This window comes from Apaloderma vittatum, unplaced genomic scaffold (genome assembly GCF_000703405.1).
Source record: "Apaloderma vittatum isolate BGI_N311 unplaced genomic scaffold, ASM70340v1 scaffold37802, whole genome shotgun sequence".
Lineage (NCBI taxonomy): Eukaryota > Metazoa > Chordata > Aves > Trogoniformes > Trogonidae > Apaloderma > Apaloderma vittatum.
In genome coordinates, this window is record NW_009705975.1 from 8,115 (window position 1) to 21,367 (window position 13,253).

A 13,253-nucleotide genomic window follows, 5' to 3' on the forward strand; every position below is an offset into this window, starting at 1 on the left:
ATGATCAAGACTTGCAAGTTAACTCTATGATTGAAAGTTAACTCTATAGTCATTTTCCATTATTTTTAATGTAAAACCAGAACAAATTTACCTATGATAACATTTTTCCCCCAAACTAAAAAAGTTTAAGAAATAAAAAACTGTGGAAGAGGAAACAGCAGGAAGCATACTGAAGGAATAAACAGAATCAGAAGTGATGTTAAAAGAAACAAAAAAAATTTGTAACATTTTGGCTTTAAAATAGCTATACATAAAAAATAATTTTAAATGGCATAAACAGGAGATATAAAAGCACTTTCCTCAGTGAGAAGCCAAACACCAAAAATTATGCTCATTACCGCAAATCAAAACAGAATTTTATGCAAAGCTAACATAAATCCATTTTCTAATACAGAACATTAACTTAATGAAAAGGTAACACGGAAATTAATTTGCTTCCAAACTGATGTCAAATTATTAAATATGGTGCATACGGAGTTATTTGAACAATACTACTAATAACAGACAATGCTTTACTGTCCAGACAGGCAGTAACAAGAAGCCCATAACTTGCACCTAAAGAGGTAGGCGGCTTTCTGTGCGAATGTTACTGACAGCTCACGCTACACTTACAAATGGGTCTTTGTTCATCACATCTGTGTTGCAGAGAAGTAGTAAAGGCTGTGAGAATGATCCGTTCTTAATAGGGGAAGCAATGTTAGGACTGCATCGCCACATGGTGCTGCCCATTCACGCTTCCCAAACTATTAGTTAAAAGACTCAAAACCAAGATGTCAAACTACTATGTAAAGTTTTATCCTCCAGAAGAAAGATGTTGCTGAAAATAACACTTCAAAGTAAATCGTGTACTTACAGTAAAACTAAAAAAAAATCCTCTTTGAGAAACAGAATAATTTCTTAGAATTAAAATCATAGTACATCAGTTATTTAAATCTTTGTCAACAAATACTGAGTGTACGTTAATTATACTTTTTAAACATTCAGACCTCCGGTACACCCAAAACAGACTTTTAAACAATGATCAACAGAGCATTCTTAACATGGCTCTTGAGAAATAACATGGAAGAAATCTTCAGTCTAAAATGAAGATTTAGAAACATGAAAAGAAAGTTTTCTTAATGAAAAAACACATCAACAAACCCACAAAATACTAGAATATTACACTGGATAACTAAATTGTTGAAAAATTAAAGCCCAGTAACACTGTTGCAATGAAAAGATGCATAATAATTTCCACCAGGACTAACAGTTAACTTATGACCTACCTTCAGCAATTACTGCTCTTTATTGACAAACTACATGTGAAAAGCTGAGTATCACAGACTAATCATGATGTACAGTCAGGACTGGTCTGCCATTCTGTTTGCAAACTTCAGTATCTCCTAAGTGGATGTACATAAGTGCGAGGCAATTTGACTGCACAGAACAGGGAAAACCAATTGTTGAACACATCCTTGTTTATTACACTTGGTAGCCTCACACACTCAAGTAACTTAAACTAGATTTTAGCCCAGATTATTCCATTTGCTTTCAATCATCACTATACTTACTTGACAGCCTGGTAACCCCGTATCTCTGCCATACAATGGAAACGGACCTCTATCTGAGGTTTTTCCTGTAAAAGAAAGACATGTGAAATTATTTTTTTTAAAAAAAAAATCTGCTAGATATCTGCATCAGTTATCCTTATATATGCAATTCATAAAATCTGCTCGCAAAATTGCAAATTTACAGAACTTAAGTTGCATGAATAAGAGCTGGCTTTTAGGCTTCTGCATTTAACTCAGTCAAGTAGCACTACTGTCACAGATGACACATTTACCTAACTCAATTTCTCATATAACCGATCAGTTAAAAAGAACTACTGCAAGGTTTTTTTTCTAAAATATCCCCTCTCGGTATGTTTAAACAGAAAGGGCAAAGGTCCAGCCTCATTCCCATTACCATTTCAATGGTAGAGACACTCTCAGACATTTCTCCTTCCTACATGAAAACCAACACATAGCTGGTATCATCTTAGGTGATTAATGTACTAAGAAGTAAAATCAAACCAACAAAAACACATGACAAGTGAATAGAAGTCTCTGCTGAATGTTGAGAATCAGTCATCAAGTACATGCATTAACAGAAAACAAAAAGTGCATACGCCTGCTCTAATTATGACACAGAACTAAGAAACACTCCATAATACCACTCAGACTCTTATCCAAAGGTAGGTGTTTACAAACCATGGTATCTATCTATTTGAAAACAAATGTCAGCTTACTCAACCAGGCATTCCCTTCTCTATACAATGTGTGTGTCAAAAAGTAGCTTTTCTTACACACTTCTCACACATTCCCATTTCAGTGATCAATAGCTCCATGCAATTGCATTTGCACTTCTAGTACAGGACCTCCCTTTGTTTTTTCTGATTTTTTTTTCTCTTACTACCAAATATCCCTAAATGACATTTCATAAGAAGAAAAACTAAAGTATGCTTATTGTTCATTTAAAAAATAGATCTTGTGTAAACAGCGAGGAAGAGGAAGTTTGAATCTCTTTTAGCAACATCTCTGCAAGATTATCATCTTGATAACTCCAGGGAGCCTGGTCAACAATAGTTTGCTTGAAAAATGGCAGCTCTGCTGTAACAAAGGGAGGAAAAAAGTTAACATTTTTCTGCTGAAGCAATTTGCCTCTAACAACTATCAGGCACCAAGCAAATAAAATACCTAGCATGCAAAATTATATGAAGTAGGATGAATCACGCTGTTCATATTAAACCAGACTCAGCATTTTCCTTCCAGAAAATGAGAATCTTACACCACATGATAAACAATTTTGACTGAAGTATGCAGTATTCCAGGCAGGCTTTAAAACAAATATTTGTACAAGAATCAATTACAGAGGCTAGAAAAAATCATGATTTAAATTATGGTTTGTGTAGCAAGCCAGAAATTGTTCGATAAGAATGCACAAAATCACGTTATTTAAATGTTATCACTTAAAACATTCAGCAGGTTCATACTAAATGAAAAAAAGCTCACTGGAACAGCCCAATCTACACTAAAATTGTTCTAAGAAATGATTTAGAAAAGTCAGGGCTGCCTGATGCTGCACTGCCTCGAATATTTATCGAGAATTAGAGCTGGAACCTGTGTTCAGATGATTAGGCTTTTCAAGGAAGGGTTTGGAAAGTGGCCTAGGACCAAGTAGAAGATGGTGCATTTTGCACAAAATCTCCCAAACACATGTCCAGCGCAAGCACTTAGACATGACTCTCAAACCTGCAGGAGTGTCACAGCGTTAAGGACACACATTTTTAAACAACAACAATAAACAGGCACGTGCTACAGAAGCACACGTTGAGCCCACACTCCAGTCCCGTTCCTGGCTCTCCCTTGCCCTGGGGAACTGCATCCTCTCGTTCCTTTTGCAGGACGGGAGCTCTGAGCCAGGGGCATAACCTCCACTAAGGCACAGCCGAAGGAAGGGAGACATGAGCTGCCCTGGGCACTGCTAGAGCACATGTCTTGCGTGGCTCGTGAGAGAATAGGAAGGCTCCATCAACAGCCCCCAATACTTCAGTTCCACTGATACTCCATCGAAAGCTCTCCCAGCATCACGCTGTCTGGCAGTGTCACAGGACGGTTTCACTATCCACAGAACAGAAAAGTGAGAGAGTATTGACTACAAATCGCCTGTTGTCATTTCAACACACTTCAGCTGGTTCAAATCAACCAGATTTGAACTAAAGCAATGGACATTCAAAGAAAATTGAATTAGTTATATACAGTAATCTTAAACCTGCACAGATCAACTCACAAGGCACTTGAAGCTTTAATAACTAAGAATGAGTTTGGTTTGTTTTTTAAGTAAGTTTCATATGTTCATCAACAAAAACTCCAATCACCTAATCTCTACCTAACAGGCTTAAAACCCAGGAACTATGGAGTTAGAAGAAACCCAACCAAGAAAATCCCAGTACGCATTTTGAACCATAGGTATTTCCTAACTTCATAAACTTAAAACCCTGACACATTGTGTACCAATTCAAACATTAACAGGCATTTAGTAAATAATTATTTTGTCTTGCTTGTCTAAATGTGATACGCTCACAACTTGATATAGCTTTTGAATACCACACAAGGAATTGTATTCCATAATAAATCTATCTGTATAACAGCTGTGCAGCCTAAATACCCTTAACACAGAATGAACTAAAACAGCAAGATGCAAAGTGATAGTGGCCCGAAAACAGCACTGCATCAACAGAGTTGAGGACTACTTCAGTGAATGTGCTATAAATGCCTGCCAGTAACACACCAGCCTTTTCCCACTGCTTTGAGGTAATGCTGGGTTTCCGAGGGGATGACAGAACAAAACTGAAAAACATTACTTCAATTTCCACATAATTAACCCTTTACAGACTAAAGATATTTTTATGCATTGCTAAGAATTTATTTGGTGGGCAATATGGAAAGCATCAACATTTTGTAATGAAGCAATGCCTGCCACCCAGTACAAATACCACAGTGACCAGAGCCGGCAGCTGCTCCATTTCTCAGACATGAAGCATGTCTGCCCTACTCATATGGAGAATCATCTTTCAGTGAATCCTGAAGCATGTTTTTACAGTTCCTAATCATGATTCCATTGCTTAAAACACTGTTAAGCTAGTTACAATAGATAGCCTACCCAAAAGTCAGTTTATAATAAAACATTGAGGATTTACTTTCAAGTTAAACTAGGGATGGCAGATTTGACTAGAAATCAATTTTATACTGCTTTTTCCTCCTCCACATTCAGTAACAAAGTATCCAGCAACAAAGTATGTGTCTTTGTTGCCCACAGGATTAATACATTCAAATAATTTTTGTTATGCAGATCCAATATAACAATAAACAAGCTGTAAAATCTACAATGACAGGTATATACAGATGATGCACAAAAAACATTCAACCAAGTGTTTTTTTTTTTTCTTACAGCTTTTAATATCACTTTAGAACTCACCACAAAGTAGAAAGGAAGTAAGCAAAGTTTATAGAACAACATCCTCGCTGCCGTTGGTATCGGTCCATACTTTATGTTTTGTTGGTGTTAAAAATTCTCATTCAGCTATAATTTAGCATGGTGAAAAAACGTGTTTGATTAAAATACCAAACCAGCCCTGCTCGTAGGATTCACTGTGCTGCTTTCTTCTTAGAGGCAAGAATGCTTGACACATACATAAGTAAAGCTTTTATGGCTGTATCTAGAGATTTCCCATAGCATTGGAGGACTCAGTCTTCTTCTACTGCTATACAGGCCTACTCTATTAATTTAGAGGTACATAATGTGCAGGTGTGTATATATTGCAAATACCTATAAAGACATTACACACATTTTTCCTTGGCCTACTTGTGAGCAAAACTCATGGAAACAAAACCGGGATCTGAAGTGACACAATTTTAAGAAAGCGCTTAAAACAAACGACCTCCTATTCTCTCCCCAACAATTTGTTTAAGTATTACTGGCTAATATGTGCCAAGCTTGCTGCTGGCTACACTGAGGATGTTTAACAAGCCAGTGCCAACAAGTGCAGCTGCTGGACTTGCAGCACCCTCCTCCTGTTCATCCCAAGCCAAATTACTCACTCGGCTATGAACAATGAAGCAGCAACACAGGACAACACCAAGTGCAAGTCAAATTAGTGATAAACTACAGGATCCCCACAGAAGTCAGTGATTAGCAGGTCCTCAGTCATATCACTATGCTAACCCGGCCTTTATCTTTGCTCAGTCGTCTTCCGACTGCAAGCAGCTTCCAATCAATAACCCCTGAAGTCTTGCAAATTCACCCACAGTCTCTTACCTTTTAGTAAAGCAGTCAAACCTACACGCTACAAATTGTCTGCAAACTCCTAACACAGACTTTGAACCTAAAATTAATGAGCAATTCACACACAACAAGGAATTTCTCACAACTTCTCTAATGCAATATTTTAAGAAGAAATAATGTCAGTGTATGAAGTGGTATTAAAGAATCTGCTTCCCCAAGACATGCCTTTGACACTTTCATCCCATTGATTTGCAGGTACTTGTAAGAAAAGATAGAACATTTTGTCAGTCTGCAGAGCGCTGCACAGACCTTGTGCTATAAAAACAATTTATTAATGCTCTTATGTGCTTCTAATACACAGGAGGTAAGAGCGGACTAAATTCCACATCATATTTGTATTGACCTTATGAACTTGTAATTTATATGTGCATGTCAAACTGAGAACTTTTCTATTCCATCAGTGGCTGATCCATGAGACTTCTTCTTCAGTTCTATTCCTGTCCTTTCACTTACTAGGTTAATGCTGTGCTAAGTAACAAATCCAATGTTTGTAAGGCTAAAAGGGATTGAAGTTTCAAGCAGAAGATGCACGTGAGTAACTGAAGGCAAGCGGAGAAGAGGGAGTACAAATGTCTTAAACCAAGAAAGAACCTTCTTCTCCTCCTCCCCCAAGCATATGTGGGCAAGTATCTGCAAACCACATAATTTCTGCATAGCTGTTGAGTGTATTCAATTTCCATCCTCCACTGCTATGTCTAGCCTAGGCTAACCTTACCATAAACAATGTTATCACTCTATTAACCCATTAATGTGTGCTATTCGTAGACAGAACATCCAGAGAGAGAAACGCATGAAAAATTACTCCCTAAAACGATACTAAAAATGAGGGAAATCAGGGATGTACAATATCCAGAAGACAATAACCAAACTGAGCATGCACACAAATACACACACATTCCACACCAGTAACAAGAATGCATTTTAACACAAATTTACCCACTTTACCCATCCACTCTGTCTGGAGTATCCAAGTGTCTTCACTTTGTTAAAATATTTCTCCCTTTGACATCCTCCTCTCAAGCCCAAGGGATTTAGTTAAAATTTTTAAGCAACTAACGAAGTTGCTACTTACAACTAACATGAAAAGCATCCCTTGCTCTCCTGGTCTGGAATTTGTCCCAGATCTAAGGACAAAAATGATTCAGCTTGTGTCAGTGACTTTGAACATCAAGTACATTCTTAAGTCTAAAGTCAAGAGGATTTTATAATTGGAAATTAATAGAGAACCCACCCTTTACTACAAAATGCTACACCTGTTTCTGATTAAAGGATTATTTTGCTGATGCTATTTACTAAAAATTGCTAAATTACTTTATATATGTAAAACCATATAAAAATTTTTTAAAATAGTTACTTCTGTAGGTATTTACAGCTCCTCTCACCATCCGAGATCTATTAATTCTCATTAAACTTGAAAAGCCAGCTTTGCTGACAAAGAAAGATTTTCCCCATCATCCATTCTCTATCTAAACCCAGGTACAAACACGGCAAGCATTTGTAACCGTCTTCCATAAGGCAACTGGCAAACACACACAACGGTACCCAATTGTACAAAAGTTTTGACAGTTCTTACTTAGATGACTGGCAGAACTTATTCAAGCTTCACCCTTTGCAGGCAATAGAACCATCCCAATCACAGAGAGACAGAAGTTTCTAAGTCAGGTATTCCCAGCTGTGGTCTCCAGACTAGCAGTACCTGCTAGACTGAAAAAAAAATAAATCCTAAACCCACAACAAAAAACCCAAACCAAAACACAGAAAACCAAACCCCAAACATTAGATGCTATAAAAGATTTCAGAAGAAAAAAAAATCCAACACAATAAATGTTTTCCCAGTATTACTGCTTCAAGAGAATAATTTCTGCAGACACCACAGAGTAACCACATTATCTGCTAAAACAGGAGGGGAAGTCCTCACAGGACAGTGCCTGAAAGGAACCATCTCCTGTTTGGAGGCTGAAAACTCCTGACTATTCACATGCACTATATGCAAGTACACTGAGCCAAAAGAAGGGAAAACTAAAATCCCATAAAGAATAGTTGGATAGTCTAAATTAATACAAAGTGCCCAAAATGCTAAGAACTTAAACTAGGTGCTCTAATTTCAGTACATAACTAGTATTTACAGTAAAAGACTTCCAGACTGTCCAGAAACTGAAAGCAATCCTACCAAGCCCAGGAATATTGAAGAAAATTGCACAAGACAACATCACTGTGTCACATAAATGCAAAAAGGTAGTGAAGCGACACAGAGAATCAACTTTTAACTACCTACTCAGTAAATACAAATCTCTCATTTGTGGGCCCCCATACCTCCACACACTTATGAAAACACTGATACCTTACTGCCAAGGCACCTGAAGGATGATTATTGGTTTTTTTAAGTCATATTCAAAACAACAAACAGCTGCAAAGGAAAACGTGTTCACTGTTTATTGTGGGAGGTGAGACAAGAGGCATTCTTGATAGAGAAAGAAAACAAAGTCTTCAAAAGAGATCCTAACAGTCGTTGGAACATGACTGAAGAAATGTTAACATTAATATCCCTGGGTCAGACAGAGTCAAGGTGAATGTAAGTCTCTGGTTTAAAAACCACTAAGGAACATGGTGTGTGCTGTTCAGTGAACTAAAGAATGCTACTCCATATATCAACACACAGCACCTCTCTGCCAGGCTGCCCATGCTTTCCAGAGGTATCATCACGCTGCTTGAAATAACCCAAAGCAGATAAGGAAAACACACTTCTCAGAATGTTAAAACTAAAAAGAATACTCATGGCAATATTGGTAGCTATTTTACAGAAAGGATAATATGAGTAAGAATGATGAAATATTTTCTATTTCAACAGCAAGGGAGATGTAAAAGCAATTGCTAACATTCTGCACTTTTGTATCAGTGTATCTAGACAACCTGACTCCAAAAGGATTAACAGATATTTTTTAATATATATAAACCAAGGAGTTCTCTCAAACATTAGCTCTGTTTTTCACTTAGTCTTAGAATACTCAGGAAACACAAGATCTCTGGGAGAAAGTTCATTTTGTACAGTATTTAAAATAAGCAAATAGGATTACCCAAATAATTTATTCCTCTGATAGCAAATCATAAATAATAAAATCACCAAAATTGAATTTTATTAATAAAGGATTAGGGAGGTTAATGATAATGCTAGTCAACCTGAATTTGTGGCAAAGGTGTCTTTTTACACTGTAAGCTGGCAGAGTACTCTATCAACCTAGCTGATTTTTGTAAGGTATGTGCCTTGATACAATGAAATATTTTGACCAAAAAAATGGATTACTTTTAAAGGAATAATTTAGAGGAATAATCTAATTACACTTTTAAAATAATAATGCACTAAGGGAGCAAAATCTAGGCACCATACAAGGGTTTAAAATGCAACTGTAAAGAGAAGATCATCTCAGCCATCATCATGACATCAACATGATTCAAACCTTGGCTCTAGATTTAGACTTTTTTTTCTTTCTTTCCTTTTTTCTTTTTTTTTGGTGTGTCATCAACTTGACAATCTAAATGTGTTACTGGAAATTCAGAGCTTTCTGGCAGATTGAAACGACTGAAGACAGGTCACTGATCTGGAGCGCTCTGAACTGCATGCAAGGAGGCAAGCTGACTTCTTATTCAGCCAAGTGCAAAAAGCTGCCTGCAGGACTGAGACAAGGCCCTAGAGCCCCCTGCTCTGTAATTAGACTTATCCCGGGGAGGAGGGTGGCAGATGTGGAAGCTTTCTGTGGTCCACCTTTGTCCTAACTTCTCCTGTCAGGCAGCCTCAGGAGGTCTGCAGGAGGCCAATCCCTCAGGGCATGTCTCCAGGCCTTGAAGAAGTCCTACCTTGGCATTAGCAACGTGTGGTTACAGTACATGAGTGTTGCAAAGCAAAAAAATCTCCTTCTAAACCTAAGCGGTATTAAAGACCAAAAGTAAAAAATCATGTGGGTTTTCTATCTTTCTATCTACTTCAATTCTCTGCACTACAGAATGGGAGCTGTGAAGATTGCGTGTTATTATAGAAGTCTTTTACACACAAACTAGGATTAATTTCAAAGACATTTTTCCATTTCATATCTAACCCTTATCACTGCTGTAAGATCACAATTATACATTACTCCTTGATAGTAAAGTCATAAACACTTATTATAAAAAAGGCTTTTCTTGATCCTGCTCTCTCTTGAATACTCATCTAAGTCTCAGCATCTCAAGCACTTATTTTACTTTTCAAGCAGTACCTTTTCAAGCAGAATTTATGTTTTATAATAAGCAACTATACAGCATATATGGAATCTGTCCTGCTTAATGTCTTTACCAGTAGCCTGGAGAAGACACAGCGCACCCTAAAAAAGTTTCCAAAAGACTCCAGTTCGGGAGATGCAATTAGTACACTTGAAGGTAGGATCACCATTCAGAGGAATGTAGATATCCTAGAGGACTGGGCCATCAGGAACTTCCTAAAATTCAACCATAATGAATGTGAAGTCCTGCACCTGGGACAGACCAACCCCTTGCAAGGGGGAAGATTTGAGGATCAGGTGTGCTAAGAAGGACCTGTGGTCTTGAAAGACAAGCTGCCTGTGACACAGGGGGTGGAAGGGAGTGATTATCCATCTCTACTCAGCACTCGCTTACACCATATCTAAAAATATCACATCCAATTACAGATACTCCTACTAAAAAACAAACCAAAACCAACCAACCCCCCACCTACGTGAACAAAACCAACCAACCAAAAGCCAACCAACAAACACTAAGCTGGAGAGAAACACGGTCAACAGGAAGATTCCTGTTGCTTTCACTGGATATCAAAGGAGGCCTCACAATGATGTGTCCCTTCCTTTAATTGGTATCACATCAGAATCCAGAATTCTGAAGTCCTGCAACTGGCAATTTTCCCTCCAACTTCCTATTACTTAAGTCAAATCCCTTCTGCTCCTCCAATTGCTTTTCTCAGCTTCCTTTTCTTCCACAGCTGGGCAACAACTTGAGATATCTATCTCTGTATTGCTTTCTCTTTACCTCTTACATTCAGATCTCCTACTTAACTTCGTCCCCCTAACATCAAAATTTACACAAAGCAAATAAATTTAAGCTTTCCAATCCAGCTGAATTAACTAATTATTCTTTACCTACTGGCTCTGCAAAAATGCTCGTGCATCTAAGAGAAAAAAAAACAAACAACAAAGCCACTCTATTTATTCCATATGATCCTTCCTTCTCTGCCAGCAAAAGCTCTCTCTCGGACATGTGGTCATCACGGTGAGTTTTCCTATTTCTGCTGTGCTGTATGAAGCAGTAAATAATACTGAATGACCACCAAAACTATTCTGCTTTGAGCAAACCATTTGAAGTAATAAAAAGGATTAAGACTGCTACTGAAATGTCTGAATCTGTCAATTTTTAGATTAAAAATTGCCCAGTTGAGTAAAATATCAAATTATTGTAGGACTTCCATGCTACACTAGTATCTTAAAACTCTCGCTACTTCTATGTTAATTTAATTCACACATATATTCTAACAGAAAAACAGAGTAGTACTGAGGTGATTTAAATTGTTGTACTTTTACTTTTAGGGTTATATTCACAAAGTCTATTTTAAGAACAGCTTTGGAAGCAACTGATGTTTTATGCAGTGAACTGCTATTTTCCCAGATGAATAGAATATCCATTCTTTGGCTCACAGTTTCCATGACACTAAAACTAAAACATTCATCGGCACCAACTCAGTGTTTGATGGTAAATGCAGCTGCAGCTCACAAGAGCTCGCAGTGTACCTCAGCCGCCTCAGCTGAACAGAGGCACTCTATTTCCCCAACGCAATTTCATTGTTTTACAGACAAGCCCTTTCTTGCCAAACTCAAACATTTCAAACCTTGCTGGTGTTCTGTCTTGAGATGAGAAGTTATTAAATTCTGCAAGTGATGATACTGATGCGAAGTCTTCTAAATTACTACCCAAAGTACGCAACCAGAAAACAGACTCTGGAAGCAGAAGCATTTACCCCCATAGCTATGAAGAAATTTTTGGCCAAAGTATTTCAGACTTTTCTCTCTGTTATAATTCCAACTCACTCATTTCAAGTGAGTTGTTGAAGAAAAATATTACAGGGACCATTTTCAAAGCGGTAAATGGAGAAAGTCATGTGGCAATTCAGAGACAAGGAAAACACTCCCTTTTCAGCGTCACTTCTATCTTCAAACGGGGCACTAAATGCATACCTCTCTTGAGAATGAAAGATATCATGAAGAAGTTTTCTGCTTTAGTGACAGATCCAAGACTCGTATTTTAGGTAACAATTTAAACCTTCTCCATATTGGTTAGCTTTTCATCTGTTGGAGACTAGTTTAAGTACACAGTCACTCACTTTTTCGCAGCTAGTCAGTGCACCACCATTACACAGACCTGGACTCAATCATATTAGTCTGATTCTAAAAGCCGCGCCGAAAACAGGACCTAACAATACTCTGTTGAAGCATTTTCAGACATCAATTCAGTAAAGCAACTAAGCACATAAGTACTTATAAGTATACAAATGAACTAAACTCAGCAGGGACTGCTCATATAATTTAAGCTGTACACTTAGGAGAATACTGGCCGACTCCAGCCTGATTACTGAGATATCTGGCAGAGAAGGAAGGATGTGCCATCTCAGGTAGTCTACTCTTAATATCGTTTTAAAGAAATTCAGTCACAATTTCTGAAGGTGCTGAAAATGTAAGATGTCAATAATAACCAATTTGCAACTCTTTAAATTATGGAGACTGCAATCCATTTCTGGTTTTACCATAAAATATAGCACAACTACACCCTCCCCAAGTGAAGAAACAAAGTGCTGGCCTACTGCACGTATGCATTTAAAGACAAGAAAGGAGATAAAAACATTCACATTTAACTACTGAAATATTATGAAAACGACTTTCCAGGAAGAGTTTGAAATGGAGGGGACTTGGTGGCACATTCTCGGCCCTCCCAGGGTGCTCCTCCTATTCCGCGGCCACTGCACCCCGCCCCGCCGCTGGCAGCGAGTCCCGCGCCGCATCCCAGCCCGAGCAGCTGCTGCTGGGCCGAGAGCTCCCCCTCCTGTTCCGCTCCACTCTGATCAGGCTGAGGACTGAGCTACCCACCGACAGAGCAACCAAACCTGTCTCTGGTCTTGTAAGGAAAGTCTACATCATTGCAAAAACAATCAGATGGGAAATAACACCTACAGGCATTTCCTTATGCCAAAAAGGGAACAAGACTCCCTTCTAACCAAGCTCCTTTAAAATACAGCCTAATAAAGAAAAACATTAATCCAAAGACTGCAGCAATATTTATTAATCATTAGGAAAAGAAAATTTAATTGCTCTTTATACCCAGACCACTGATTGCAATTTGAG

General features: G+C 38.0%; 1 protein-coding gene across 1 annotated transcript in view; it reads right to left on the reverse strand.

Annotated features, from left to right (window-relative positions):
* Window positions 1-1,550: 1,550 nt before the first annotated feature.
* Window positions 1,551-13,253, reverse strand: part of LOC104271058 (transcription factor 12-like) — a gene marked incomplete at its 3' end in the record, with an annotated part of 89,459 nt that continues 77,756 nt past the window's right edge. The window contains exon 6 of the mRNA XM_009865609.1: window positions 1,551-1,615. Within this exon, the coding sequence (XP_009863911.1) occupies window positions 1,551-1,615 (65 nt within the window). The remainder of the gene's footprint in view (window positions 1,616-13,253) is intronic.